This window comes from Dothidotthia symphoricarpi (assembly GCF_010015815.1).
Source record: "Dothidotthia symphoricarpi CBS 119687 unplaced genomic scaffold P153scaffold_8, whole genome shotgun sequence".
Classification (NCBI taxonomy): Eukaryota; Fungi; Ascomycota; class Dothideomycetes; order Pleosporales; family Dothidotthiaceae; genus Dothidotthia; species Dothidotthia symphoricarpi.
Window position 1 is genome coordinate 753,732 of NW_022985015.1, and position 27,557 is coordinate 781,288.

Sequence of the window (27,557 nt, forward strand, 5' to 3'; positions counted from 1 at the left end):
GACAGTTGAGTTGCGATAGGTTTATAGGAAATTTCGATTACAAGAACTAGATCAGTTGCTCGTACTATAAGGCTCAACAACTTTAGATTCAACACTAGATCTTGACCTACGTAGGCGCATCGTGATCGGTCAAATTACTCTTTGGCGAATCAGCTGGGCGAGGATGAAATGGAGGTGGTCGATCATGCATTCTGCAGATCTCCTCATGATCCTCTCAGCCGTAGTGGCTTGCATACTGCACGAGTCCGTCCTGCGCGTCCCACTATCAGCCTAGACCAAAGAGCTGCATGTACTATCTCAATTGTAAGCTGCAGGTGATATGGAAGCTTGAGGACCTATCATGGTTAGGGTATCTCTAAGCCAGCCTCTCCAGGGAAATGGCGAGTCCGGATCAAACTCAGTATAGTTACCTTACGTACGAAACTAACAAACCTAAAGCGTTTGCTTTTTCCGAAGCGTATAGGACTAGTTCCTGGATCATCGAGTATCACTGAGGTCCGTCCCGTTGCGGTCATTACTCCAGCGCTACGCATCAACGCCATTCGTTTCTAGCATAGCCGATGCTGCAAGAAGTTGTTAGCGTGAACATAGAGGAGGGAGCGGGAACGGAACATGGTCCGACGCTTATGCGGCGTGATGCCATGTTGGCTTTTTCCGATGTTGCTACTTTCGCGTCAAGTGGATCTGGCATCAGACAGCAGATCTCTCGACGCGTCATGCTGACAGATGTGAACCTTCATCAAACTACAAGTGCCAGTAGGTGCTGAGGGATTTCTTCATGACTCTGCCTGAGGCGTACCCGCTATTGGTCAAGTGGACCTCGTGTAGTTGCATCATGGTCGGCGAGGTTAGCACTCGAAGAAAGCTCTGAAGTCTACACAGGATGAGTGTGCGATACTATACAACCCCAATGAGACAGCCAAGCTCCAATCAGATAACTTAGACACGGTCAGACTAGCAGAGCTCCCTAAGACGCTTCTCAACTTGTCGCTACTTGGGCCAAATATTCCCTGATCCAGACGACTGATTGGAGCTTGACCGCCTGCCTCATTGGGTAGTCGTGCGGCTTTCAACTAGTTTATGTGGTATGTGTCCTCGAATTGAACAGCTTTTAGCCATCCTTCGTCTGAGCGATATGAATCTTCCGCTTTGGACTGGAGAAGCAACATGCAAGACGTCAGCGTGCATCGCCGAGTGCAGTTAGTTACCGCTAGTTGCAAGTCATTGTCTCGGGAGCTAAACTACATGTAAAGATTGACTACCTGATGGGAATACGATACCCGTAAACAAGATCCACGGGAGTTGGTTCCGGCCATACAGTCGTGACAGTGCGTATTTTCGGCTAACCCCTGTAGCGATCATTGGACAGCAATGACAGACTCCCAACCTCCTGCATTGAATCATTGACAAAAAACTAAAAATTTAAGCTAGACCAAGGTGGATCTCTCGACGAAGTAGATTGCGCATGTACACGGGGCTATTAATTCGCCGAAGTATTCAGTTCCTGGACTATGTGCTGAAGGATGTTGGATTACATCTGTAGACGGGCACTTTCAGCCAAGGCTCACTCGATTACATAGTAGTTTGCTTTGTACATATCGGGAGGTGGAAAGAGGGTTTTTGCGTTGATCACCTTCTTGTTACGAGCAACATTCATCTTTACCGAGGTATTGTGGTGCTGATGCTATGGTAGCGCTTCGCCTTGTCCGCGACTAATTCTAGCGTATGAGAAAATGAAATTATCCTCCCGCAGCCTCAGCACGTGTTATAGCAGACAAAGTCGAGGCTGCGATCCCAATTTCTTGACAAGAGTCAATGTCCAGCTTTATACAAAAGCAGATAGCGACAGAATTAGAAAACCGACATAGTGAGCGACATCGAACAGGTCACATATTGCGCGCGCGTTACTATATCCAGGGGCGAATGCAGGCTGCACATGAAGATAGCTTTAACAAGAACCCTCCTTCGAATAAGATCCGGACCACTGAGTGGTATTTATCTCGTGTCGTGCCTGCAAGATCTGTAGTATACAATCTCCGCACCGTGCCTTATCCCCGATCTCCGATACCCCGCATTTTACGTACTCCACTCTTTTGGACCTGCGACCAACCGACAGGGTAGAGTACAGCGCTGTCAGCATGTCGTGAGTGGGGGCGGGGGTGGGATTTAGGATGACTTGTTCCCGAGGCAGTCGTGTTGGCATTTTGGTTGAGGAGGGAAATAAGCGTTTGCCACTGCTTAGCCCCGTCTCACGATCCTATTTCACTCCTCATCTTTCACACTCATCATCTCTCTGAACAATCTCATCAGGACTTTACCAAAAATCAAGCACTCACAACATGTCTCCTCCATCAGCACTCGAGCCCCAAACTGGCGACGATACGAAGCCAAACACCGTTGCACCCAACGAGCCTGGATTGAACGAGAAGGATGCAAAGGTCAAGATGCCAATGTTCCCACGCCCGCCAAAGTTCGACGATCCGTACAAGGAGCGCGCGTATCTGAAGGGCCGGCTCGCTGCGGCATTCCGAATCTTTGGAAAATATGGGTTCGATGAAGGAGTAGCTGGACATATCACCTTGCGAGTACGTCTGACTTACTAATGGGTGGTAAAATGTGATACTGACGTCTCTCAGGACCCTGTGGACCCAACAACATTCTGGGTTAATCCGTTCGGCGTGGCCTTCAGCTTGATCAAGTCCTCGGATCTGATCCTGGTGAACCATGACGGCGAGGTCATAGATGGTGGCGAAGTTCGTCTCCTGAACTCGGCAGCATACATGATTCACTCAGCCATTCATTCCGCTCGGGAAGATGTGATGTGTGCCGCGCACTCCCACTCCCTCTACGGACGCACCTTTTGCGCATTCGGTCGCCCGCTCGACATCACGACGCAAGACTCCTGCGCCTTCCACAACGACCATGTCGTGTATGACAACTTTGAAGGTGTCGTCCTTGCGCAGAAGGAAGGACAAAACATTGCCAAAGCACTGGGTGATAAGAAGGCGGCGTTGCTACAGAACCATGGGCTGTTGACGGTGGGGAAGAGTATCGAGGAAGCGGTGTTCTGGTTTATAAGTCTGGAGAAGTGCTGCCACACGCAGCTATTGGCAGATGCGGCGGCGCGTGGGAGAGGATGTGAGACAGTGAAGATTGGCGAGGAGGAGGCGGCGTATACACACAAAACTATAGGGAGTCCGATGGCGGGGTATTTTTCAGCAAAACCATTGTTTGACGTTGTTCACAAGGAGACGGGCGGAGACTATCTGGAGTAGTATGTAACTGGCAACAAATTTAAAGGACTGTTCAAGCTCCAGTCCAAGCTCCGCGCCGATTGCGGCCGCACGGTCATAGAATCAGATGAACTTTTTCCGTTGCAAACACGTGCATGAGAAACAAGTATGTCCAGAGACGATAGATATGTTGGGATATGTGGTACGATGCATCACCTGGCAGTGGTGGTAAGACCAATATAGACAACCCCTCACGAAGATGAGGAGTTCGCAGGCTTCTGGAGCCCGCAGAGGTCACTAGGCCTTTAAACGGCTCATCCCCGCTCGAAAGCTCGATCACTATTTTTCGCGCTCTAAACTTACAATCAACCCTGACGTGCGCTCTAACATAATTTTCCGGTAGTATTACAAACGTTCCACTATAATACTACAGTAGCAGTAGCAGTAGCACGTGCTCGACTATCAGCTGCATTCGCGCCGAGGTTCTTTCGCGACCATGGCCAAGAGTCCTGCAGTCGTTGTTATCGCTAGGTTCGTTCATGATGCCTATGTTTCACGGCTCCCATGTTCCGGTCCCGTATCTAACATCGACTAAAATAGACATGGTGCTCGTCTCGATGCTGCTGACAAGACATGGCATCTTACCTCACCCACGCCTTACGATCCTCCCCTCACGTATGGCGGCTGGGCGCAAGGAAAGGCACTGGGACTGCGAATAGCCGCTCTACTGCACCAGAGGGACACGGAAAAGCCTGAAGCGACAAAGGCTGGCTCGAGCGCAGACACAGCGCCGTCCAGCAAGCAGAATGTCTCCAAGGACACGCAACGACCAAAGAAGAAGCGCAAGATTGTCATTCACTCGAGCCCGTTCTTGCGATGCGTACAAACAAGTACAGCGGTAGCGGCAGGAATATCACAGTATCGAGTTCCCACTCCCACAAACACGCCGCAAGTCGAAGCACCAAAACCGGCAAAGGATAAAAACAGCTCTCCGTTGACACAGGCATCGAGCTCGACACCGCAGTCGTCGCAGCCAAAATTCTTGAAGCTGGTGGCAGATCCCAAGCACGACAGAACCCCGAAACCACATACAGGCCCGGACAAGGTACTGCTGCGCATCGATGCTTTTCTGGGGGAATGGCTGTCGCCGGATTACTACGAGGATATCACACCGCCGCCCAACTCAACGTTGATGGTGGCGGGCGCAAAAGCGGACCTGCTGCGGCGAGGAGACTACATTGGTGACCAGCCAAATACGCACAGCAGTAAAGGCCATTTCCCAGGAGGCTGGATGGGCAAGGGCGCTGCCGTCGGTCGGCAGAACCCTGACAGTGGCAAACCTCTCTCTATGGGCAGCCTGGGGGAAGTCTCGCCGTTTAGGGAGCGTTCGGGCAGCTTGGGCAGCACAGGGCGTGTGAACCGGGCGGCGATTGCGACGCACTTGAACCAAATACCTCGTCACATCTATGACGCACCAGCCCCTTCGTATTCGATCTCCTCCTCCGATCCCATACCCCGGGGATACGTTGCGCACGCCCGAGAAGCCTGCGTTCACGTCGACTTTCAATGGGATAGCATGCGGTCACCGCAGGAGTGGGGCGATGGCGGCGAGTACGGGGATGAGTGGAGCACCATGCACAAGCGCTTCCGCAAGGGACTGGCATGCATGATGCAGTGGTATCAACAACACGGCATAGAACCTCCCCAGGATGAGTTTCCAGGCTTCATGTTCAGAGACCCGACGAGACCTTTTGCGGCATCAGTCGGAGTCAAGAATAACGCCCCAGAGCTTCTTCCTAAGCTGAAGATCCCCAATGGGGAAGCCACCGATGAGGAGGACGAGGAGCTCGTGCTTGTCTTGGTTACCCATGGGGCAGGGTGTAATGCTTTGCTCGGTGCCATCACAAACCAGCCTGTGCTCATGGATATCAGTCTTGCGTCCCTATCACTAGCAGCTCGCAGAGACAAGCCACGGCTGTCCACGAACAGCAATGCCCTCGAGCGCCGGGTATCAGTCGCAGATGCCGGAATGGCAGATACTTATGATATGAAGGTCCTCGCCTCAGTCGACCACTTACGACCAGGCGTCGACCCTTCCAAACCCCCACAGGCACAGCCAAAGCCCCAAACTCAATCGCCGTCCATACAGCCGAGTCCCACGACGAAATACAAACGCTACTCTAGCTCATCTGCGACGAGCAGTCCTATCGAGCCGCCATTCACTATTGGTGAGCCTGTGAAGACGTGGAACAGCTCGGTAAACAGTGTACGACGGACCACCATCTCTGGATCAAGCCACCTACGAAGCGCCAGTGCAGTCAATCCGCCCACGAGCGGCCTCTGGGGTGCGCGTCAAACAGCAGTCGCAGAAACATCGCTTGACGGAAGACAGAGTCCAGGCGCAGACATGGTCCTCAACTTTGGCAACTCACTGCCAAAGCCGAAGCCTGCCTCAACTCCACTCGCTGCCCCATCCGTCGTTCCGAACACTGACGGTGCATCCGAGACCAACGACCTCACGCGCGTCAGCACGCACGAAGAGAAGGAGAAGAGCGATGCTGTTGCGCCGTTGTTCAGTCCGATGACTTGGGCTGGCTCGAAACCAAAGACTCAGACTCCGACTCAGAAGCAAGGGCTGTGGGGCGGTCCGAAGACGCAGACAGGCACGACGAAGCTGTGGGGACCGCCGAGACTGGATGATATATACGAGCATAAAAGTGGGCCGAAGAGAAGGTGGACTGTTACCGAGGCGAACCAGAGTCTCTCCTCGTCTTCTCATTTGATGGATTAAATTGCTGTAGGATGGTCATGTCTAGGTAGTCGTTTGATGATCGGACAGGATGGTGTTATCTTCCAGCGTTTGATACTCGAGAAGTAGGAATCGGTAAAAAAGAAACAAGTGAAACACAAGCCCATGTCTACAATATCTCCACATATGAATGGAGTCGGTAAAATATCGTGAATACTCAAATGTCACGGATCCCCGTTCCCAAAGAGTGTGGGTGGGTGACGCAAGCCACATCACAAGACTCGCGAACGCTGCAGCCTCGTTGCGGACTCTCACGCGCCAACACCCACCGTTATCTCCCAAACCTCCAAACTCCCCAGCAACTTCCCTGACATACGTACAAAGCTCCCACACACGCACACACATATAGCTACCCTACCCTACCATAACAGAACCCCCCGATTACCGACACAGGCGCGCCACGCACGACCGAACCCCACCCACCCGCTCGGCCCCCGCCCAACCTTGACGCTAAAGGGAGGTTTTGGTGGCGATCGGGCCCGTGCAGTCGCGGTTTGAGCGGTTCCCTCGCCCTGACGTGCGGTGGAGCTCGACCCGCCCCCCGAACTGCGAGTGTGCGTGCCTGGCGCGGCACACCACCTGGGGAGGGGCGAGGCGAGGCAAGGGCGAGACCCTTTTGTTTGCTGGGCGAGCAAGCTGTCTTGAACGGAACGGAAACGCGATAGACATTAAGGTTTCGTGTTATTGGAAGCGCGTGGTTGATATAGTAGGATGAGTGTCAAGTATGTGCTTTCCTTTCCCTTCACACTTCCCCCAGAGCTTGTTACGATGAAGAAGGGCTCGTCTGACCGCAAGCGTAGTTGGGTTATGCTCGCTGAGAGCGGTGGGTATACGCCTCTGCCGGGCGAACAGACGCTTTATCAATCTCCACCAAGGACGACGCTGTCGGTGCACTCCAAGACGAGCGGCGGGTATGCGCAGCAGTGCAAGTCGGGGGTGGTGTACCTCACAAATCGACGGGTATGTACACACATCCATCCCACTACATTATCAAGAAGAAGTCTCACTGACGTCCGCCCAACAGATGATCTACCTCCCCGTCTCGCCGACACCAACGCTCCAGTCCTTCGCCGTGCCCATCCTCAACGTCGCCGACTCGCGCGTCACAGCACCCTGGTTCGGCGCCAACAAATGGGAAGCCATCATCAACCCCGTCCACGGCGGCGGCATCCCAACCCAACACGCCGAGCTCGACCTCGTCATGGAGTTCAAAGAGGGCGGCGCATTCGACTTTGCGAGCATATTCGAGCGCTTGAAGGAGCGGCTACGGCAGGCTGTCGATGTTGCGCGCGAGAGTGGTGTGGATGTGCAGGATGGACGGGGTAGTGGGGGCGGGAGGATGGGAGGCGTCAATCTGAACGCGGTGCATCTGGAGGATCTGCCCGCTTACGAGGACACGGGAATGCATGCAAAGGTGGAAGATACGGTGCCTGGGTCACCGACAGATGGCATGGGTGTGGGTGGTCCCGTCGCTGCGCCAGAAAGCCCGCAGCGATCCAGTCCGCCGGCGAGTCCACAGCAGGAGGCGTTTCAGCCGCCCAACGAGCCGCCGCCAGGGTACGAGGAGGTGCAGAGGAACAGCATTGTAGACGAGCTTGAGCGACGCGCGAGGCAGGACAGCCGGTGATGGGGTGGATGTGCGCTGAAGTGAAGTCTTGAAGCATGGCGTTTGGGGGAGGGGAAGACGCGACTCATTCTGTTAGATGTAGTTGCGCGTCACTCACACTCACGGACGAGTTTGAGACAGCACGAGTATAGATATTTCATTTTATGCGATACCTCGGTCTTGCACGGCTTCTCATAGATGCTCCCATATATTCAGGCCGTTTAGCCGTCAGACCATGAAAACAAAGAAACGAACGCCTAGGTAAATATTCTTACATAGCTTGTATCAACCCTTGAATCCCACATGACAAACCACCTACCCACCAACAAAATACAACATGACATGTGAAGATGTCTCACATGTGAAAATCAGCGGTCTGGGGAGAGTCGTGTCGTGTCGGGTCAGCGATGATGGTTGCATGACATGACGCGCCCCCACAAACTCTCCAGGCCGAGCTACTCCGCATGGGGAAGATGCCTCGGCGCGTTGAACCGGACGGCTTAGGGCCCAGATGACCTCGTTGCGAAACGTCTTATATTCTGCTTTGTTACTCTGTTCCTCTTGTTCTTCCACAATATACGTATTTCGACTAGCTGAGGGATATTATCGATATGGCGAATCAGGCTCCTAATAAAGGTATGTATGGGTGTCTGTAGTAGTGGTGTGGTTGGAGATGTGGTGAAGAGGAGATAAGAGCTCTGCTAATGCTGCGTTTTACCAGTTCAAGAGCGCCTCACGCAGGTTGCAGACCACATCACCGGCGGGTCTGCAAGCAGCAGCAGCAAAGCGAAGACAGGCAGAGACAGTCTATTGGAAAAGCATGACGACGACGTGAGTTTGCTCAAAACTGCTCAAGACGACACACATCTAACACCTCCCCCCCAAAGATCGTCGTGACCTGCGCGCTCCGCACGCCCATCACAAAAGGCGGCAAAGGCGGCTTCAAAGACACGCACCCCGCCGACCTCCTAACCGGCACTCTAAAAGCGCTCATCCAACGCTCCGGCATCGACCCCTCCCTCGTCGAAGACATCGCCGTCGGCACCGTCCTCGCCCCCGGCGGCGGCGCAACAGAATTCCGCGCCGCCGCCCTCGCAGCCGGCTTCCCCGTCTCCGCCGCAGTCAAGGGCCTCAACCGCCAGTGCTCCAGCGGCCTACAGGCGTGCGTCGACATCGCCAACGCGATTAAATCCGGCATGATCGATATCGGCATCGGCGCCGGCGCAGAGAGCATGAGCACCCAGTACGGCCCGCAAGCCGTGACGGAATTCAGCCCCGCGCTGGAAGCCCACACCGAGGCCGCAAACTGCAAAGTCAGCATGGGCGTGCTATCCGAAGCCATGGCGAAAGAAAAGGGCGTCTCGCGCGCAGATCAGGACGCCTTCGCCGCATCCTCGTTCCAGAAAGCCGTCGCCGCGCAGCAGCAAGGCCTGTTTGACGCCGAGATCGTGCCTCTAACGGTCAAGTGGACGGACCCCAAGACGGACGAGGAGAAAAGCATAACCGTGTCCCGCGACGACGGCGTGCGCGAAGGCATCACCCCCGAATCCCTCGCTAAAATCCGCCCGGCGTTTAGTAAATCAGGCTCGATTCACGCCGGCAACGCGTCGCAGATCTCCGACGGCGCTGCGGCCGTCCTGCTCATGAAGCGCTCTACCGCCGTCCGCCTCGGCCAGACTATCGTGGGGAAATACGTACAGTCGTCTATCGTCGGCGTCGCGCCGCTGCTCATGGGCGTGGGTCCCGCGGCCGCTATCCCTGTCGTGCTGCGCAAGACGGGCTTGCAGACTGCGGATGTGGATATCTGGGAGATTAACGAGGCGTTTGCGAGTCAGTGTCTTTACTGTATTAACGAGCTGGGGATCCCTAGGGAGAAGGTTAATCCTAAGGGCGGGGCGATTGCGTTTGGGCATCCGTTGGGGGTTACGGGGGCGAGGCAGGTTAGTACGCTGCTTACGGAACTGAAGAGGACGGGGCAGAGGGTCGGGGTTACGAGTATGTGTATTGGGACGGGGATGGGGATGGCTGCTGTTTGGGTTGCGGAGTAGATGGAGAATGCTTGTGATGATATGTTTTTGTGTCTGTTGGGTGTTGGTGATGGGGTTGTTGGATAAAATCATATCGTAGTCTTTTCTTTGACTAGCAACTTTTCATCACAATAAGCTATTCGTTGGTGACTGCCTGCGATGAAAGTCCCAGGAGGGGTGGTACATGTGTATGTTTATTCATCTTCATCATCACTCAACGCCTTCAGGAATAGTCAAGCCTAACGTTTATTCAGACAAAACTACCATGTTCGAATATAATATACAGATCATAAAATGCTATACAAATAAATCTATAACAAACGCTACACGCTCAGTATAAAGAAGTGATTAGAATAAATAATTGGGTATCACACACACAAACACGCAGCCTTGTACCAACACGGCCCAAAAACACCGTTCATCTCGAACGTATTCCCCACCCTTCGATGTGGCTTACGAGTGACTTTTGCAGTCTGCTCTTTCTTTCTCCTTCTTCCTTGTTCGTCATCTCTTGCTTCTTCCCTCCCACGCTTCTCTCACCACCAACCCCACGACGCAGCAGCATCACGACCTCATCTTCCGTGCCGTCCCGCGGCCCAGCATCAAGGCACTCAGCCCCGTCACTCAGCCCACAAAGTAAAAAAATCCCATTTCAATCCACCCCCACCCCTCACCCCGCCTCCCCCGAATACCCAGCCCGCCCCTGAAACTGATACATATACGGCAACTCCCCGAGGCTAGGATTAGGATGCAGGCGAATAACGCTTCCCAGCGACTCAGTGCTAGACCCCGGTCTGACCACACTCGCGGGCCTGGGGCGCTGCGACCGCACGACAACACTACCCGCGTCATCAGCGCTGCTGGAATCCGACAACGAGGTGGAGTCCCCCGACGAGGTGCGCGGCGTGGCGTAGATGCCGGAGCTGCGGTTGCGGATGCTGGTGCCGCGGGCTGTGTGCGGGGTGTGCATTGTGTCTGTGAGGCTGTGTGTGCGTTGGCGCGAGAGCTGCGGCGTGCGGTAGGGCATGTGTGCGCTGCTTGTGCTACTGCTACTGCTGCTCGTTGTTGATTCCGTGGGCGCGAGACTGCGGTCGTCGGCGTCGAGGGGGAAGTCGTCGCGGGCGCGCGCTTCTTCGATGACGAGCGGGTCGAGCATGGTCATGCCGTTGAGGATCTCGGCGAATACGGACATGGTGGCGCGGAATTGCGGTTCGGTGAGAGGGTCGGTCGAGAAGCGCGCGTATTCGTATTGGGCGAGGAAGGTGGGGCCTAGGGTTGGTGGGTTTAGGAGCCCGAAGCTGGCGAGGCGCGCGAGGTAGGAGCGGAGGCCCATTGTGCGTGGGCGTTGGAGGAGCGTTACGATCTGCGCGTCTGGCAGGAGGGGCGTGTCTCCGGGGTAGAGGTGGGATGTGTCTTCGAGGGTGGGGTCGGGCGGCGCGAGGGAGACGGCTTTTGCTTCGATGAGGTTGGGGAGCTCGCAGATGACACTCCAGTACTGGAGATTGGGCAGGTCAGGGGAGCACGGGGATGCCCAGCCTGGGTGGGAGACGTGGCCCCAAGGCGGCGAGGCGGCGGACACGGTGAGGAGCGTCGCGTCGAGACTGGTCTTCTTCCTGTGCCTGTCCTTCTCTGCCGTCGCTGGCCTGCTCCATCCTTCTTCTGTGTCCTCCCTGATATCCCTCGGTCGCGAATCCCACGCTACGATGGCGCTCCTCCGCAACTGCCCCACAATCATCTTCCTGACCAGCCTCCCCACCTCCCCATCCTCAACAGGAACATATGCCTTTGGAATCGCACCAAGCACCGTGCGGTTTGTGTAGATGCGAGTCGAGTAGACCAGCAGAATGATCAGCCCCGTCAGCAGATATGCGCCGCCAACAACGAACATCTTCTGGAGTTCACGCGTCTTGATCGACTGGTAGATGGTGTCGGCGGGTGATATGGCGAGGAGGAGCAGTAGGATGATGACGAGGATTGTATACGTTGACGAGTACCAGATGCGGAACAGGGGGATGCGCGGGATGCCCATTGTGGCGGCGAGTATGGAGATGAAATGGTGGCGGTAATGGAATGCATCGGTAGGCGATATTAGATATTAGACCTTCGTCGTCGGTTTACATGGCTGGCCTGACAGGCAGTGGGTGAGGGAGTGAGTGGGGTGGTGTCGAGGAGCGCGCCGTTGTTGACAGTAAACGAGGACCCGGCAGGCGCTAGACATCGGCCCACGCAGACTGACGCATGCACGCACGACCCACGAGTTTGTATCGACGTCCTCGAATCTCGCTTCACACTCAGCGGTAGGCCTCGACCCTGCTGTTGAGATTACAGATCATCACAGTCAAAAATATAGAGGAAATATCATAGTTTGATATCGTGATATATTACTGTCTAGTCCACTCCGCTCAACGAGTAGATCGTAGATAGCCCACGATAGGCTGCTTACTGGAGAGCTCAATCCACGAGAAACTCTGGCATCTCGTCGGCCGCCACTATGAGCTTCTCCGTGCAGGGCTTTCACACCCGCACCGACGCGCCATCACGCCCACCACTGCTTTGATCAATCTTGGTTCATCCCCACACGCGTCCATTCTCGTCGACGTAATCGTACCCGCTAAAAGAAAATAGAGACGAGAAACACATCATAAGACCTCCAAGAACATAATTACTGGAGGCGGAGGCGCCCTGCAAATGTCTAGGGGTAGTTGGAAGGATTTTGGAGAAAAAAAGAGACATAACCGCCCACCGTAACGCCATGCAATGCCGCAAAGATGAAAATGTATAGAGAAAGTGAGTTCGAATCAAAGCCTGGCACGTCAATGAAGCGCGTCCAAAGGCTCATCGTCACTCGAGATGTCAAGCCGCCAATAAAGAAGCGTTCAGGACTTGCGGAAGTCTGACAAGACTGGGTAGATGAGTTCAAAGGCCTGGTAGATCTCCTCGCGAACCTTGGCGCCCGTGAGGACAATCTTGCCACTGACGAAGATGAGCAAGACGATTTTGGGCTTCATCATGCGGTAGATTAGACCAGGGAACAGCTCAGGCTCATACGACGAGAAAGTGTGATGGCGACTGGCAAGACCCTCCAAGCGAATGGGGAACTTGATGTCGCAGGAGCCAACGATGTTCTGGATCTTGAAGTCCTGTGCGCTGTTAGCCATGGCCAAGGACAGTAAGTCCGGCGCAACATACGGTGAACTTGGCGTTGAACCCCAGCTTCTGGATAATCCGCGCGTATTTGCGGGAAGCGAGACGGCTATCGTCTTCAGACTTGGCACCAGTCACAACCATCTTTCCACTTGCGAAGACCAAAGCTGTCGTCTTGGGCTCTCGAATACGCATGATAACAGCAGCAAAACGCTTGGGGTTGTATTCAGCGTTTCGGGCGTGCAGAGCGATAGTCTTGAGGTCGAGGCGAGCGGACAGGTTGACAGTAGCGACGATGTTCTGAAGAGTAGGCACAATACCAGAGGGGACTTGGCCATTCTGGGTATCGGGGGTAGCCGCAGGGGTCGCAACACCATTCGCGTTGTCTGGTACCTGCTGAGTGTTCTTCTCCGAGGTCGGTGGGGTCAGGTCCACGCCATTAGGATACGCGAGAGAGCCCGGAGCCACGAACTAGGAGAGAAGGTTAGAACGACTTGAAGACATGCAAGTATCACCATAGCTTACCGTCTTGGCCTGGGCGGCGGTGGACGGATGCGAGTTGAGAGAAGAAGGATCCATGATTGATGCTATCTGAGGATGGGGTCCCGAGTAATGAGCTCGAGATGAAGACGGAAGATATTTTCTTGACAGACTACACAAGTCAGACTTTGGCTCGGACAGCAGCGACGGTCAAGCCGGGCGGACTACGAGATCGCGCAGATGGAGCGAGTCGGTCGACGCCGTAGAGGTCTTGTTGGGGGCAGGTGAGGACCGTACCGGACGCAGGAGAGCTACAATCGAATGTGTCCCTCGCAAACGCTGACAAGTTTTTTTTTATGGAGGAGCCCGATGCAGCCGGCGACGACAGCAACGAGTTAATATGTGGTGGTAGAGACCAAAAGCGATGCCTGCAAGCCTTTGGTGGTGAGAGTCGGGATATGCACCTGGAGATGGGGCTGCTCGTATTGCGGCTGTCGCAAACGTGATATGCCTAGCGCCGATCGCAAAACACCGATTCGACCTGTGAGAGAGTGTAGATGCGCGGCTTTGCACGGGGTTATTTTCCAGTCGCAGTATTAGAGAGCGCGCAGATGAAGTACAGTAGCTTCTGTGCTGCGGTCGGGGTGGGTGCGGAAAGGTTGAGGGCGGCCGAGCTGTGATGCTGTTGCGGAAGCCGGCTGAAAAATACGCGGGGCGGCCAGGTATTTATATGCGCGCGGTCTGGCCGTCGGGCTGGCCTGTCGACACTAGTGTCACGCTAGGTGTCACATATGTGGCTTAGCACGCCCCGCTGCTTGTAGCGAGAAGTTTCTGCGCAAGTAAAAGGGGTTCCGCACGCACGACTCCTTTCACTTTGCAGCTTCACCTCGACCTCCACGACGTCTGGGCCTTGAAGAGGCGGTGACAGCGGCCTCTGTCGCACTCACCGCACCTTCGTGCTCGACGGGGACGCGTGCATCGATGGTGTTGTCGCGTTATTGAGTGTGCACACGTCGGCCGTGCCTTCCATTATTACCAGCGATGACGCCGGGGCCCGGACCTAGCGAATACAGGCTGCGACCAGTCACCTTATCGCCTATCGCCTCACCTGCTGCGACACACCACTGGATAGCAAGAAACGACAAAGGAGATTTCATCGCGACTTCCGTTCGAGAATTTTGCTGGAGCTGGGAATGCACACCTGTTGCCGCCCTGGAATGCGTGCAGAGACGCTGTGCATCAGCCTGCACGCTTCCGGCGTTGTGTTAAATACGCACCCCTGCAATTTCGCGAGACAAAACAACAAGGAAAAGAGCAAACGTGAAAGAAACTCACGAACAGACACGAGAACAGCAGTCAAGTAGTGGTTGCGCGTCTCGGGCTTGGTCGGCGTAGCCTGTGTTGGTTCCATGGTTTGCTGTGGTCGGATGCTATTCGCCACCAGCCGAATGACTCAGAGCTTGCAGACGACACACCTTCTTTTCCGGTGAGAGCCGTTACACATGCCTTTGCAGGCTGGGGTAGACAGCCGAATCATCTCTCTCCACTCGTCGTGGGATCTCACAAGTTTGGCGCTGTCGGTTGTTACGCCCGTGATATTGTGGCTGCAAACAGTGAGTGGCAGCCTACAGCTCGTAAGGCATGTTTGGTGAGTGAGTAGGTTACGACCCGTGTGCAGCTAAGTAGGTGTATTTTTCTCGTAAAATTGTTCAGTTGTCGTCTGGTAGAAATTTTAATTCGTAAGTTGCAGGCAGATGTTTTTTTCGAGCTACTTTTTCCCCATCACCTCAGCCTGACGTTTGCAAGGCTAGTTTGTCCAGTCTCTTCTCTTAGTCACAACTCGCATCCGAATTTCGCTCTCGGTGAACATGCAACCTTTGTGATCTCTCATTCGGCCATATTTCTAGTCATGCGTAATACAGGCTATGCTCTACTTCTCTATAACCAATACCTCGTTTCTAAACCCCAGAACACGATATCAGACTGAATTTAACGTCGACGCCTAGTTTTTGTAATTCGCGGTCTCCCTACTTTGCCTAGTTACGATCTATTCGTTTCTGTGACTGAAGTGACCTTACAACAATATGATGATAGGTGAAAGCATGCCTAATGTGGGGCACATAGTTTTTTATGCTACAAAAATGATGCACTTCACACGTGGAGCTTTGCGTCTCTGGTCAGCGTTGCCCGTCTGTCGTCCAGACGTGCATGCAAATCATACTTTCTTCTACACTTGGCTGTACCATCAGTACGCTTTGATACTGTCCTCGTCCATATCATACCGTCGTGACGGGAGCATGTTCGTTGTCTTGACTAGTCCATCGTGGCGGACTTAGGGAGTAAGTGCACACCCAGTGCAGTCTGTTTCGTTAAATTTTCAAGACGTCACTGGGAAGAGGAGGCTCAGAGGAAGTGCACCTTCCATTCGGTCCAGAAAGAGCGAGTCAGTGCCGAATTATCCAGAACTTCCATCTCAGCTGACAACTCTGTTGAAGGGATTGGTTAGACGAAGGCAGTATTTGTTTGAACCATGGTTGACAGAGACACAAACCATGGTAACGGCAGTTCAACTTCTGTCTCAGCCAATACCAAAGCCTTTCTCACTTTACCTGTGTTTGCATTCGAAACTATAACTCTCCTACTTGCTGCTCGTTTAGCTTTTCTCAAATACGTCTCACTCTCACCAACGACAACGACCGTGCGCTGCTTCATCAACCACTACAAGACATCGCCTCACAACAGCTCTGTAGAACCTCTCTCGCGCAACCCACTAACCTACCACCTCATCCAGCCCACACCGACACACCACACCAACCACCACCAACATGACAGTCTTCGCCAGCAAAGAAGCCCTCACAAGCCTGGGGCTCGAGCACCTCCAACCCTCGCACGCCCACCTCTCCCAAGACTGCACCATCTGCACGCGGCCCCTCGCCCTCACACCTCCACACACCGCCCACCCAACCAAGTCCCACCGCGCCGTCCGCATCGTCGCCTGCGGCCACATCCACGGCCTCGAGTGTCTCTCCGCGTGGCTCGATGTCGGAAACTCTTGCCCGACGTGCAAGCGCATGCTCTTCTCCGCCTCTGGCAATGCGATCACGGACCAGGATGTCGCTGATGTGTTGGAGATACTGGGTCCGCGGTATGGTCAGCGTAGGGTGTTGGCGGCGGTTGCGCGGATTGTTGCTAAGGGTGAGGTGGAGGGAGAGAGGCTGAGGCACCTGGGAGAGCTAGAGAGGGAGAGGTTGAGGGTTCAGGATGGGCGGGTGAAGAGTGCGGGGTTCACGCTCTCTGGGGAGGACTTTCTGGAGAGTGGGGATGAGATGGGTTGGGATGGGGAGGATGATGATGATGACGATGAGGGTGACTTTGGGGTGATGGATGTTGAGGAGGATGATAGGAAGTGAGTGAGGATCGAGACTGCAGGAAGACAAGCTGGAGAGGAAACAAGCGCTTTCATGAGAAGGGCTGCGTATATGGGAGGCAGTACGTTTACGATATGGTGCGAACACTTCGGGAACTGGATCTGACTGCATCACAGATCTGTCAACATCGAACATCGAGACAACGAAGGAGCATTATCTTGCCAATCTGCAGCATACACATACATTGTAGCTAATTACAACAAACACGAACCCAAACATCGATCCACTCCACATAAGCCCACCACATAAACCCACACCAGTGACCAAACCCTCCTCCCCTCCCTTGCCCAACCATCACCCCACCTACTCCTGACAAAGCGTAAGCACCAAATCCGTCTCCCCCCAATAAACCTCCGTCCTCTGTTCCTCCTCCTCACCCTCCCACACAACCTCCACCACATCCTCCTTCCCGCCGCCCAACACCAGCGTCCAGCCCTCAAAGTCAAAGCCCCCGTGCGAACTCAGGTCGTAATACACGCTCACGCCAGCCGTGTACGTGTACGAGAAGTGCAGCGTGGGCGCGCCCGTGTACAGGCCGTCGGGCGTCTGGGTGATTTTTATGGCCGTGCCCGTGCCGGAGAAGTACTGCTCTTCGAGGTGGTAGGCGAGTGGGGGGAGGAGGGTGGGCGGGGCGGGGACGCCCGAGGAGGTCAGGTAGATGGGGAAGGGGCAGAGGTTGTGGAGGATTGCGAAGGGGTAGGCGGTGGAGGGGAGGGCGAGGGCGAGGGTGGGGAGGAGGGTTGAGAGACGCATTTTGTGGGGTTTGGGTGTTTGGTGGGTTTTGTTGATGAAGTTGTGGTTGTGAACTTGAGCTTGAACTTAAACTTAAACGTGGTGATGAGTCTGTATATTCAAAACAACGCGGCTCAACGACACTTTTATACGCCATCTCATTTCACTCCATTACATCTCCCTGTCCCTCCCTCATGCCATCCACACCCAAAGCTAACCAATATCGAAAAGTGATCTGTGCAATAGACACACACCGCATCCATCCCATCACACACGTAACACGTCCACTCACCTACCTGCTACACGTGCACCATCACTTCCGTCTCCTCGCCTTTAACAGCGGGCATAGCCACAAAGTCTGCCGAGAAGGTCGAGGGCTGCTCATGTGCGTGATACAGGGACCTGCAGCCATCTGCTGCTGTGGGACGGGGGGACGCAGGCACAAATCGCCCTTGTTGCACCCGCGAGTATAGGTTTTTGGGAAACGGTGGGAGCGAATGAGATGGGCGAGGAAAAGAGATGGATGGGGCTTTGATGAGAAGGGGTGGTCAGGTGGGATGGTTGGACCGGTGAGGAGAGATGGGATCTGGGTTGCTGATACTTTTGTGATGGGGGAGGCAGGGCTGGTGTGAGATGGGGGAGGTGTGATGGGCTTGTCGAGGGTGACTGTGTTCGTGTCGTTGCAGGACTGATGGTTACGCAGTGGGCCAGACCGGGAGCTCTGCTGGTGACGTCTTTGTGATGGCTCATGTTCGAACAGTTGTGCTCGCGTTTACCAACCCTATCTTAAGCGTCAACGAAATAAGAGGAATGCACTGTACTCCAAAGTAAAAACAGCTTATGTGGAGGAGGCTTGACCCCGCGGACGAGCTGCGGATCCCCGGCCTTAAGCCGTTTGATGCCGCTAACTTAAACCTCGGCCCCTTCGGAAATGTGGAGGAGGAACGGATCGTCAGGCATGAAGCTTTCGAGGCTGCGGGAAAGTCGCCGCCATGTGATAATTATTCATCGACTTGCTCTTCTCTGTATTTCCACATTCTGGCCGTTTTTTCCCTCTCTGTGTATTAAATCATGTCGTCAGCAGCTCTCCGCACATCGTTCAAGATGGCTTCGCGGCCGCAGCAGCGCCTTGCGAGCATTCAGAGGCAGTTTAGCAGCTCCACAGCTCAGCGGAAGGAGATCAGAGATGCGTACATTTTGAGTGCAAGTCGGACACCGACCGCGGTGGTAGATCACCCCTTCTTCATCCTGTACACACACAGATATTAATCCAAGAACAGTTCAACGGCAACTTCACAACCGTATCCGCAACCCAACTCGGCGCCACGGCCATCAAAGACGCCCTCGAAAAGTCAAAAGTCCCCGTATCCTCCATCGACGCAGTCTACATGGGCAACGTGCTAGGCGCAGGCGTTGGACAAGCCCCCGCACGACAAGCCGCCATCTTCGCCGGCCTCCCCACCACCATCGAAGCCACCACCATAAACAAAGTATGCGCCTCGGGCCTGAAAGCCGTCAACATCGCCGCCGCGAACATCCAGCTCGGCCACGCCGACGCCCAGGTCGCCGGCGGCATGGAGAACATGACGCGCGTGCCCTACTACATGAACCGCGCCAGCCAACAGCCCGCATTCGGCCACCAGAAACTGCAAGACGGCCTCATCGCAGACGGCCTGTGGGACGTATACAACCAGATCCACATGGGCAACTGCGCGGAGCACACGGCGAAGAAGTACAGTCTCACACGGCAGGAGCAGGACGACTACGCGATTGCGACGTACAAGCGCGCGCAGCAAGCGTATAAAGACGGGCTATTCAAAGACGAGATTGTACCCGTCACAGTCAAGTCGCGCAAGGGCGACATCCTCATCACAGAAGACGAGCAGTACAATAAACTCAAGCTAGACAAGATCTCCACGCTGAAACCCGCGTTTGAAAAAGGTCCCGACGGAACCGTCACAGCGGCAAACAGCTCGCCCCTTAGCGACGGCGCATCGGCTCTCGTCCTAGGAAGTAAGGAAATCGCACAGCAATACGGGAAGGAAAGTCGCGTCCTGGCTAAAATCATAACCTACGCCGACGCCGCGATCGGTACGTCTCCCATCCCCCTCCAACCACCACCACCGCACTAACCACCCCCCAAATACAGACCCAATAGATTTCCCCACCGCCCCCTCCTCCGTAGTCCACAAACTGCTCGCCCAATCCTCCCTCTCAAAAACCGACATCGCAATCTGGGAATTCAACGAAGCCTTCGCCGCAGTCATAAAAGCGAACGCCAAGATCCTCGGCCTCGAAGACGCAAAAGTTAACCCCAGGGGAGGTGCTATTGCCCTTGGACACGCGCTTGGTAGCTCCGGGAGTAGGATCTTGGTTACGCTGCTGCATCAGTTGGAGGTGGGGCAGTATGGTGCCGCGGTGATATGTAATGGTGGGGGGGCGGCGACGGGGATTGTGGTGCAGAGGGTGGGTGTGGATCAATTGTGAGTGAGGAAGTGAGGGGGTAAGGATGTAGGTCATAAAAGTTTGAATTCAAGCGCTTTGCAATGGAATTTGGGTTGAATGCATGTATGGCTTGTGATTTATATTGCTGTTTCCCGTTCCCCACAAACCATTTCCAAAACCAAAGATATATGATGGATGGTACCGCACTTCTTGATAGGCAAAAACAAAAGCAAAAGATATATCACGATGGCTGGTAATATGAGAATGTGAAGACAAAAAAGAACGACGTGAGCAGGGTTCGAACCTGCGCTCCCTAGGGAACAAGATTTCAAGTCTTGCGCATTAGACCACTCTGCCATCACGCCTTACTCGTTGGATGTTAGTCTATCAATTTGTAAAAGTTATATTCATGCCATATCGATCAAGAAACATTCAAGACGCGAGAATGTACATTGTGAGAGTTCCGATTGGGGTCGATCTTGGGAATGGTGTTGGGATGGCTGGGGGTGATATACACAGACATAGACTCATACACGCAGACTTCAGGAAAGAGAGATAGCAATCGATGCATTGTCTAGATGCGCTGAGCTGAGCCCCTTCCCAACTATCCAATCCAGGTACAAAACCCCCCTCCTCAACGCCAACAGTGATATAAATGCAAGCAAGATATGACATGAAAAGCCCAGAAGGCCAACAATCCCCCAAACCAAAACCCAACCCAATCCATGACCTACAGAAAAACGCCAAGGGTATAAAAGCCAGCACGCACCAAGACAACACCCCCACCCACCGTCTACGCACCACCCCTCCCCCTCCCGCGCCCACGTCCACTCCCGCTCGCCGTCCGCGCCATAGGCACACCACCCCCATGTCCATTCGCGCTCTCGGCGAGTCTGCTAACAGGCGTATACTCGCCCCTATCGCTCCACCCGGCGGCGCTACTCTGCGCGCTCATCGCCACGCCGCCCAGGCCCTGCATGCCGACCTCAAGATGCGGGACCACGGCGCGGACGTGGCTTGTGATCTCATTAACGGGCTCGACGAAGCCGGGGGGCTGGACCTGGAAGTCGCGGGCCTTGACGGGGTTGACAGCCGCTTGTAGTAATTTCTCGTTGAGTTCGTCGTCGGGGTCTGCGCCTCTGAGCATGAGCTTGAGGTCCTGCTCTACGTCTTGAGCGGAGAGGGGGGGCGGGGGCGGGGCCTGCGCGTTTGCTTTTTGGAAGATTTTCGCGTCGAGGATGAAGGGTGCGTTGAAGATGAAGGGGACGTGGCCGTTTATGATGGCGGAGGGGTTTAGGGCTGAGCGGGTGGCGCCGCGGGTCGCGTGGGGGTTGGAGGATGCGGTGCGGGCCATGTCTGAGGCGCCGGGGATGTCGTCCGAGGACTGGTCTGGGTCTGCTGTGTCGCCGTTTTCGGACGCGTGGTCGCCGTTTGTGCCGTTGGAGAGGGGTTCGTGGTGCGTGGGCTCGGCGTTCTTCATCTTGGCGAAGAAGTGCGAGGCGGCTGTCGTGGCCTGGTTCATGGCCATGTTCAGCTCCTTCTCGGTGAAGAGGCGCTCGAGCGAGTAGGCGGAAGACTCGAACTGCGCGTGGACGGTGCGCGCTTTTGCTTCGCGGAAGGGCGAGCCAATGCCCATCTCTATGTTGCGGCCAGAGGGGCCTGGCGACTCGTTTTCGTTCTCCTCGAAAAGCTTCCTCTTGCGCTTGTTCTCTGCATTGGCGGCCAGATCCTCGGCGTCCCCAAACTTGTGGCCCGTCCGCCTGGTCTTGCGAGGCGCCTGGGGTCCGCCGGGGCTGGCCGGGTTGCCAATGCTGAACTGGTTGGGGTGGAGCAGCATGGCGTTGCTGTCGGAGAGGTCCAGCTGCTCCTTCTCGCGCTTCAGGCGGCTTGTCCGTTGCTGTATGCTGGCAATGAGGCGCTCGCGGATCGTGGCTGCGAGCAGCTTGTGCTCTTCCTCGGCGATCTGGACCTTGTAGAAGTGCGCGTTCTCGATCTCGTTCTTTGTGTTTTCGTGCTTGTTCTGTGCGGGTCAAGGGTTAGCTGTGGCGGTGCGTATGAGAAAGAAGAGGCGTACAAAGAGCATGGTCAGGTTGTAGTCGCGCTCCTCCATGGCGTCGTTGACGGCATCGACAAAGCGCGAGTAGTGCTTGCCGCACTGGGCAATGTAGTCGGTGCCCGCGCTGGGGGCAGTCGGGACGGCCGAGGTGCCCATGATCTGCGCGATGAGCTCCGAGGCCTCCTCGCCGCCGTCGTCGAGCGGCTTGTTCGCATACGGGTCTGCCTTCATGATGAGGTTGATGTCGGCCTGCAGCGCGTGCAGCTGCGCCCGGTAGTGGCTGTCTCTGTTGTCGGAGAAGGAAGCCACCATGTCGGACAGCTTCTCGGCCAGCATGTTGCGCCGCTTGTCCCGCTTCGACGGCTGCGGCTGTGGAGAGACGGCCGAGTGCCCGAGCGGGAACTTGTCCGCCGGCGACGGGCTGCCGTTTCGCACCATGCTTGGGGGTGTGGGGTGTATAGCAGAGGGAGGTGCTGGGTGTGGAATGGGCAAGACAGGCTCGAATGCTCCGTTTGAGTCCAGGCGTCGATGAATGCTGTCGTGACTGTAAAATACCCAACGTTCAATGTCAAGAAGCCAGCGAGCTTCGTCTGCCTGAGTGCGTCGATACAGCGGCTACGACATGTGGCAGGGTGAAGTGTGCTGCTTGAGGGTTTGCGACTTGCCCGACCATCCACAGCCAGACCATCACTTGCGCAGGGCTCACGCATCATCGCCGACTGCCGATGCTTGGCAGGTACCACGTGCGTCGCCCCTTCCACCAAACAACTTCCCCATTACTTGACCAACCATGAGTGTGAATTTGCTTTAATCAAGCTCCTCATCAACAAATGTAGCCTCAATGTATTGCACATATCGGCTATCATTTTGCGGAGTTCTCGTAAATACCGAGCCGTAATCATCATTGAAATGCCAATATATACGTGCTGCACCACTTCCCAAGACACCAATCCAACCACAAGACCCAAACGAAGAGAGACAGTAAAACCCAACCACACCATGAAAACGCCTCCAGCCCGCCTCCCATCTCAATCACACTCAAACAGCCCCCTCCATTCCCGACTCAAAACATCCATCACATACCCATCCCCAGCACCCCAGCGCCCACCTCGCCATCCCCATCCAACTCCATATTAAAATCCATATCAAAGTCCATCAACTCGCCCTCATCCCATGGCATATCCTGCGCACCACTCACCCCCATACTCAAATCTCCACCCAGCGCATCCGCGCCCGCCTCAGCCAGAGGAACCATCGACACATATCCCGCGCTCGACCCCGGGTTCTGAAACTCAGCAGGCAGCTGATCCCAAGTGGGGAGGTGAATCGAGGCGCCCGCCTTCGAGCACGGCGTCTCAGCGATGGAAGCCATGAAGGAGTCCAGGAACGACTGGTGGGTAGTGGAGGTAGAAGTGTGATCAGGAGACACAGTAGACGTAGTTGAAGGCAGCATATGTGCCGTCGACGCATTGAGCCAGTACCGATCCTTCTGCATGGAGCAGCCGCGGCGGATGGAGAACCCCGCCTCCCCGTTCTCGCCGTAGCAGGGCTCGCCTGGGATGTCTGAGCAGCCGAGCTCGGAGATTGGGGCGTGGAGGTCGAGCAGGCCTGCTTGGACGGCGGATGAGGTACGGGATGCGGGGGTTATGGGGGATGTGGAGTTTGAGCCGCGTAGGCTGGGTATATGGAGCGGGGACTGGTGGCCTGAGGAGAGCTCGCGCGCGTGGTCGATCATGTTGGTTGTGCCGGATAGGGAGAATTCGAAGGCTAGGGCGCGTGCTGGGTCGGTTTGGCTCAGGTCGAGGCAGTCGAAGAACGCTGGGTCGAGGAGTCTGTTTGAGTTCACGCCCAGATCCTCGCTCACCTCATGGTAAGAGTTGATGGCTATGAGTTGGGTCAGTTGGTGTCCATGTTTCCTGGGATTTGATGTTGACGTACCTGTTGCTTGTGCTTTTGAGTCAATGCCGTGGGCTTTCTTGAATAGACCGAGCCATTCGGCGTTGTCGGCTGCAGTCTGGTTCCAGAGGTCATCTGGCTCGTTGTACAAAATGTGACGAGCTTCTCGCTGCAACATCTCATCGGTGAGTGTGTCCGCGCCATGCTTTTCGATGTGCTGACGAGCAAATCGTCCTAGGCGGAGTGTGAGGATCTCCCAACAGGTAGCGTTTGGGTTGTCGTTTGGCGACTCGGATCGGGACAAACGGCTTTGAGGGGTTGTGTTTTGCAGACCAGTTGATGTGCTTGAGGATCCATCGGCTCGATTGTCATGAGACGCATACGTTGTTGGACGGAAGGTGTTTGTGGGAAGTAGATACTCCAGGTCCACAGCCTCGAGATTAGCGTTGCGCTGCTGTACTCTGGTCAGCCTACTATCACCTGTGTCCAAGCAATCTTGTTGGGGGAAACTCGGTTGTAGCCAACAAGATGCGCTCTGATAGGACTAGACACTCACCTTCATACTTGCCGAATTGCTGGCGGAAAACGGAAAGGGCGATTTGCTCTCATTGGCGATGAGGTATGGGGGCATGGCGTTGGTGACGTGAATAGCTACGTGGCAGTCCAGACCTCGACAACCCCTCCAGTCCTTCATGCTGGCGCCGCTGCGAAATTCTTTTGCCAGGTGATCCACTCGATCCTGCCACTTGTCGAAGCTCATTTTGCAAAAACCGCATCGAGATTTGATGTACTGTGCTTCGGACTTCCAGGAGTCCATGCCGGTGGTCATCTTACAACCGTGCCTATTGAATGTTAGTATTGATATGAAGTGAAGAAGCTCCGACCCAAAGACAGACTCGGTCGGCTATAGAAATCACTTACATCAGTCGCAGATGTTGCCTCAGGTGGTCTTTGCGGTAGAAGGTTCGGGAGTCCAAGCCCTTTTCGCAACACGCGCTGTGGTTGTGCGTAGCTAGGTGCTCGTCGGTAGGATCTAGTGTATCACAGTACACACATCTACGTTTTCCAGTCGCTGCATCCGTGATAACTTCGCCTAGTGGTGCGCAAATCCATTTTTCGAGCGACAAGTGGAGACTCTTCTCATGTCGCGCCCAGTCATACTTGGATTTGAATCGATCTGTACAAAACGTGCACTGGAACAGTCTCGAACCATCTTTCGAATCTGCATTCGGTACTCGAGTCGCAAATTGTCGTCGCCTACGCCTCTCCTTTGACTTCAAACTATTCATTGAGCCAAGCGAGTGTCGTGAGCCGTGAGAGTAAGCGGAGTTGCGAGATCCAAGGGATCCAGACGACATGTTCGTGAAGCCAGTTTCCAATGAGGATACCGAAGGCGCTTTGAACACCGAGAAGCTGCCAGTGCTGTCGTTGGAGGCATCTTTTCGGTAGCTACTGCTGGAGCTTGGGGGTTCTGGTGGGTCAAAAGCGTCGACGGCCTGTGCAATGGCTACCATAGGCGCCGGCTCGTTTTCTGGAGGAGAGTGCTTCCATCTTTCGAAGGGATCTGTTGCGAGTTAACCGAAACAGTTCTGCTGCTGCATCACGGGCACCTCTAAGGTGTTGCTTCCCGAGTCTTGTTCGCAAGTAACATGTTGGTCTTGACGGTTAACACGAAAGGTTGTGAACCTTCCGGCGCTGCCAGATACCATAGATATATGAAACTTGGTAGACTTCGGAGTGGGATACGTACTAAGGGACTCCCATGTTCTGCCAGGCGGAATGTTGATAGCTTCAGTTGATGGCCGAATACTTGGAGACGCGCTCCGCTTGGATTTCTGCCTGCGCCGAGTGTTCGCCATCCAGTTAGAGATCTGGCCCAGGGAGAGACCCGTTTGCTTTATCAATACTTCTTTCTCCTCATCGTTTGGGTAAGGGTTGTCGGTATGTTGTACAATCCAATCTTTCAGGACTTTGACGGCCGTTCGTGGGAAGCGAACAACAGCAGCTCCTTTCTTAAGGCCTTGCTCTCCGTGAGGGTCATCTTCTATGGGACCCAGATGACCTAGTGACCGCAACTGCTTTCGGCCAGTAAACCCACCAAGTTGTCGTACGTCATTTTCAGCCACGACATCCAATGTGTCAAGAGCAGTTCTTTGCCTCCGAGCTGGCATACTCTGAGGCATGTTGAAGCTACATGGTCGAAACAAGGCGTTGCAGGGCGAGCACCCTGCTTGTCCTTGTCTTGGCTCATCGTTGTTGTAGATAAAACACTCAAGACTTTTGGACCGGCAGTAGTCACAAGCATGAGTTGGCTTCTGATATCTGGGTAGCCAGCTGGAGAAGTCGGTGTTAAAGTCTATGCCAGCTGGTTGGATAATGTTGGTGTGTATGAGACCTTCGATATCGTCTTGGATATGGTAGCTGAGTCATCTTGTTAGACTGAGTCTAATGCAACATGTTCTGGGGTTCTTGAGTTGCAGAGTATAATAGCTTATTGCCATTGTCGAATGACGATGTACGATATGCCGGAAGAAATCAGATGAGATGGCTTCACTTACCCCTCACTTAAACCAGTAGCCAAATTGGGTTGAGATGTCTCCTGTGAAATATCCGGCATGGCTGCTGCTCCGAAATCGAAGAATTGTGCTATATCGGAGGCAGGGTTTGGATGTGTCATCCTGGCGGTTTGGCTTCAGCCACGCGTCAAGAGATTGAAAGAACCGCCAACTCGGCTCAAGTTTTGAGAGACAAGTACGCCCTGTCGGGAGGAGATGGCAACAGAATTGACAATAAGGCGCGAAAGAAAAGTTCATATGTAAGAAATACTGAAGACGTCTGGGCAAAACATATGCAGTCTAAGAAAAGATGTCAGATCGGAGGACGCTAATTGCTCGATTGGGACAAAATGTCAAGTCGAAGGGCGCGTCAAATCTAGGACTAGTTTAGTGGACCGTATTGCGGAGGGATTGGTCGCCTGACGCTGGGGATGTACTTTTGCATCCGCTGAGTCAACATCAAGCCTGGCAGTACATAATGTCGTTTAGGCATCGCTGATACGAGCTTGATTGTGATGTACTATTAGACAGCTAATTATGTGATAACGCGCATGGATCTCTCACTGTGTTCATGGGCGGAGAGCGACGTCTTGGACCAACATTCGGTGGATGTGGCGTCTTGTTCAAGCTTCTTGAAATCCGATCATAGCAGCCAACGAGTCTGTGTCGAACAGATACGCTGAGCGGTTGATGCTAAACAATGCTACTGTGACAGGCGATGCGAAACGAGCAATTTAGCCATAGAGCAGCGTCTGGAAACCACGCGTACGCTCCACAACGAGGATTTGACGGGCTCGTGAACTAGCTGCGGAGGACGCCGTTCCTCGGAGGCTGCAGGGGAGCGTGAGGTTAACGTTGGCATGAATGATGAACAACGTCTGTCGAGTGTTGAATTCCACCCGTGGATAACCGAACATCAAAAGTTCTGGATTCGCTGGTCTGTTGATGCTCGGAGAAACGAGTTGAGCCACGTTTAACGTCAACGTTGGTGTTGAATTCAGGAGAATCTCGTCAGCTGCAACGAAACGACAACGAGTCGTCACTACATCAGTAGACACCATTTTCATCTTCACAAACTGATACATTCGATTTTCAGGCGCTTCATTCCTGTATCGTGCTTGGACTCACAACTCCACATTTGCATAG

At 54.5% G+C, this 27,557-nt stretch overlaps 12 protein-coding genes and 1 non-coding gene across 13 annotated transcripts; 6 read left to right on the forward strand and 7 right to left on the reverse strand.

The window, feature by feature from the left end:
* The first annotated feature begins 2,103 nt into the window (after positions 1-2,103).
* On the forward strand, positions 2,104-3,393 carry P153DRAFT_314298 (arad-like aldolase/epimerase). Its single transcript, XM_033664918.1, has 2 exons — positions 2,104-2,585; positions 2,637-3,393. The coding sequence occupies exons 1-2, from the start codon at positions 2,340-2,342 to the stop codon at positions 3,273-3,275; spliced, it is 885 nt and encodes a 294-aa protein (XP_033524807.1). The 5' UTR covers positions 2,104-2,339; the 3' UTR covers positions 3,276-3,393.
* Positions 3,394-3,572: 179 nt separating this feature from the next.
* Positions 3,573-6,143, forward strand: P153DRAFT_366013 (uncharacterized protein). Its single transcript, XM_033667953.1, has 2 exons — positions 3,573-3,764; positions 3,834-6,143. Exons 1-2 carry the CDS (start codon positions 3,730-3,732, stop codon positions 6,022-6,024), a joined length of 2,226 nt encoding a protein of 741 aa, XP_033524808.1. The 5' UTR covers positions 3,573-3,729; the 3' UTR covers positions 6,025-6,143.
* Positions 6,144-6,810: 667 nt separating this feature from the next.
* P153DRAFT_356193 (uncharacterized protein) lies at positions 6,811-7,669 on the forward strand (the record flags this gene model as incomplete). Its single annotated transcript, XM_033666630.1, has 2 exons — positions 6,811-7,002; positions 7,067-7,669. 2 exons carry the CDS (start codon positions 6,811-6,813, stop codon positions 7,667-7,669), a joined length of 795 nt encoding a protein of 264 aa, XP_033524809.1.
* A 548-nt stretch (positions 7,670-8,217) lies between these two features.
* P153DRAFT_314304 (3-ketoacyl-CoA thiolase B) lies at positions 8,218-9,978 on the forward strand. The gene is made up of 3 exons (XM_033664919.1): positions 8,218-8,284; positions 8,370-8,479; positions 8,536-9,978. The coding sequence occupies exons 1-3, from the start codon at positions 8,260-8,262 to the stop codon at positions 9,694-9,696; spliced, it is 1,296 nt and encodes a 431-aa protein (XP_033524810.1). The 5' UTR covers positions 8,218-8,259; the 3' UTR covers positions 9,697-9,978.
* Positions 9,979-10,345: 367 nt separating this feature from the next.
* On the reverse strand, positions 10,346-11,704 carry P153DRAFT_384695 (uncharacterized protein; the record flags this gene model as incomplete). The annotated part of the gene is made up of 1 exon (XM_033670368.1): positions 10,346-11,704. The coding sequence occupies one exon, from the start codon at positions 11,702-11,704 to the stop codon at positions 10,346-10,348; it is 1,359 nt and encodes a 452-aa protein (XP_033524811.1).
* Positions 11,705-12,551: 847 nt separating this feature from the next.
* On the reverse strand, positions 12,552-13,398 carry P153DRAFT_289290 (TBP-domain-containing protein; the record flags this gene model as incomplete). The annotated part of the gene is made up of 3 exons (XM_033663648.1): positions 12,552-12,815; positions 12,865-13,290; positions 13,345-13,398. 3 exons carry the CDS (start codon positions 13,396-13,398, stop codon positions 12,552-12,554), a joined length of 744 nt encoding a protein of 247 aa, XP_033524812.1.
* A 2,726-nt stretch (positions 13,399-16,124) lies between these two features.
* P153DRAFT_375184 (uncharacterized protein) lies at positions 16,125-16,709 on the forward strand (the record flags this gene model as incomplete). Its single annotated transcript, XM_033669566.1, has 1 exon — positions 16,125-16,709. The coding sequence occupies one exon, from the start codon at positions 16,125-16,127 to the stop codon at positions 16,707-16,709; it is 585 nt and encodes a 194-aa protein (XP_033524813.1).
* Positions 16,710-17,004: 295 nt separating this feature from the next.
* On the reverse strand, positions 17,005-17,480 carry P153DRAFT_395841 (uncharacterized protein; the record flags this gene model as incomplete). Its single annotated transcript, XM_033671432.1, has 1 exon — positions 17,005-17,480. The coding sequence occupies one exon, from the start codon at positions 17,478-17,480 to the stop codon at positions 17,031-17,033; it is 450 nt and encodes a 149-aa protein (XP_033524814.1). The 3' UTR covers positions 17,005-17,030.
* Positions 17,481-17,728: 248 nt separating this feature from the next.
* Positions 17,729-18,308, reverse strand: P153DRAFT_217710 (uncharacterized protein). Its single transcript, XM_033662597.1, has one exon. It carries the CDS (start codon positions 18,207-18,209, stop codon positions 17,841-17,843), a length of 369 nt encoding a protein of 122 aa, XP_033524815.1. The 5' UTR covers positions 18,210-18,308; the 3' UTR covers positions 17,729-17,840.
* Positions 18,309-18,421: 113 nt separating this feature from the next.
* P153DRAFT_422340 (thiolase) lies at positions 18,422-20,159 on the forward strand. Its single transcript, XM_033672362.1, has 3 exons — positions 18,422-18,686; positions 18,740-19,550; positions 19,609-20,159. The coding sequence occupies exons 1-3, from the start codon at positions 18,531-18,533 to the stop codon at positions 19,944-19,946; spliced, it is 1,305 nt and encodes a 434-aa protein (XP_033524816.1). The 5' UTR covers positions 18,422-18,530; the 3' UTR covers positions 19,947-20,159.
* Positions 20,160-20,187: 28 nt separating this feature from the next.
* On the reverse strand, positions 20,188-20,269 carry P153DRAFT_t54. The gene has a single exon. It is a non-coding gene; the product is annotated as a tRNA-Ser (tRNA).
* A 428-nt stretch (positions 20,270-20,697) lies between these two features.
* On the reverse strand, positions 20,698-22,617 carry P153DRAFT_395843 (uncharacterized protein; the record flags this gene model as incomplete). Its single annotated transcript, XM_033671433.1, has 2 exons — positions 21,979-22,617; positions 20,698-21,924 (listed from the first exon to the last, which is right to left on the reverse strand). The coding sequence occupies exons 1-2, from the start codon at positions 22,396-22,398 to the stop codon at positions 20,698-20,700; spliced, it is 1,647 nt and encodes a 548-aa protein (XP_033524817.1). The 5' UTR covers positions 22,399-22,617.
* A 418-nt stretch (positions 22,618-23,035) lies between these two features.
* On the reverse strand, positions 23,036-26,533 carry P153DRAFT_375187 (uncharacterized protein; the record flags this gene model as incomplete). Its single annotated transcript, XM_033669567.1, has 6 exons — positions 23,036-23,844; positions 23,899-24,310; positions 24,413-24,698; positions 24,778-25,420; positions 25,520-26,277; positions 26,415-26,533. 6 exons carry the CDS (start codon positions 26,531-26,533, stop codon positions 23,036-23,038), a joined length of 3,027 nt encoding a protein of 1,008 aa, XP_033524818.1.
* Positions 26,534-27,557: the final 1,024 nt, after the last annotated feature.

Excerpts from the sequence above, each read along its gene's own strand:
- P153DRAFT_314298 (XM_033664918.1), top strand. The coding sequence starts at position 2,340 with ATGTCTCCTCCATCAGCACTCGAGCCCCAAACTGGCGACGATACGAAG. Across the intron at positions 2,586-2,636 it reads CTGGACATATCACCTTGCGA|GACCCTGTGGACCCAACAAC; the intron begins GTACGTCTGACT and ends GACGTCTCTCAG.
- P153DRAFT_366013 (XM_033667953.1), top strand. The coding sequence starts at position 3,730 with ATGGCCAAGAGTCCTGCAGTCGTTGTTATCGCTAG. Across the intron at positions 3,765-3,833 it reads GCAGTCGTTGTTATCGCTAG|ACATGGTGCTCGTCTCGATG; the intron begins GTTCGTTCATGA and ends CGACTAAAATAG.
- P153DRAFT_314304 (XM_033664919.1), top strand. The coding sequence starts at position 8,260 with ATGGCGAATCAGGCTCCTAATAAAG. Across the intron at positions 8,285-8,369 it reads GAATCAGGCTCCTAATAAAG|TTCAAGAGCGCCTCACGCAG; the intron begins GTATGTATGGGT and ends GCGTTTTACCAG. Across the intron at positions 8,480-8,535 it reads TGGAAAAGCATGACGACGAC|ATCGTCGTGACCTGCGCGCT; the intron begins GTGAGTTTGCTC and ends TCCCCCCCAAAG.
- P153DRAFT_217710 (XM_033662597.1), bottom strand. The coding sequence starts at position 18,209 with ATGAGCCATCACAAAGACGTCACCAGCAGAGCTCCCGGTCTGGCCCAC.
- P153DRAFT_422340 (XM_033672362.1), top strand. The coding sequence starts at position 18,531 with ATGTCGTCAGCAGCTCTCCGCACATCGTTCAAGATGGCTTCGCGGCCG. Across the intron at positions 18,687-18,739 it reads GTCGGACACCGACCGCGGTG|TTCAACGGCAACTTCACAAC; the intron begins GTAGATCACCCC and ends ATCCAAGAACAG. Across the intron at positions 19,551-19,608 it reads CTACGCCGACGCCGCGATCG|ACCCAATAGATTTCCCCACC; the intron begins GTACGTCTCCCA and ends CCCCAAATACAG.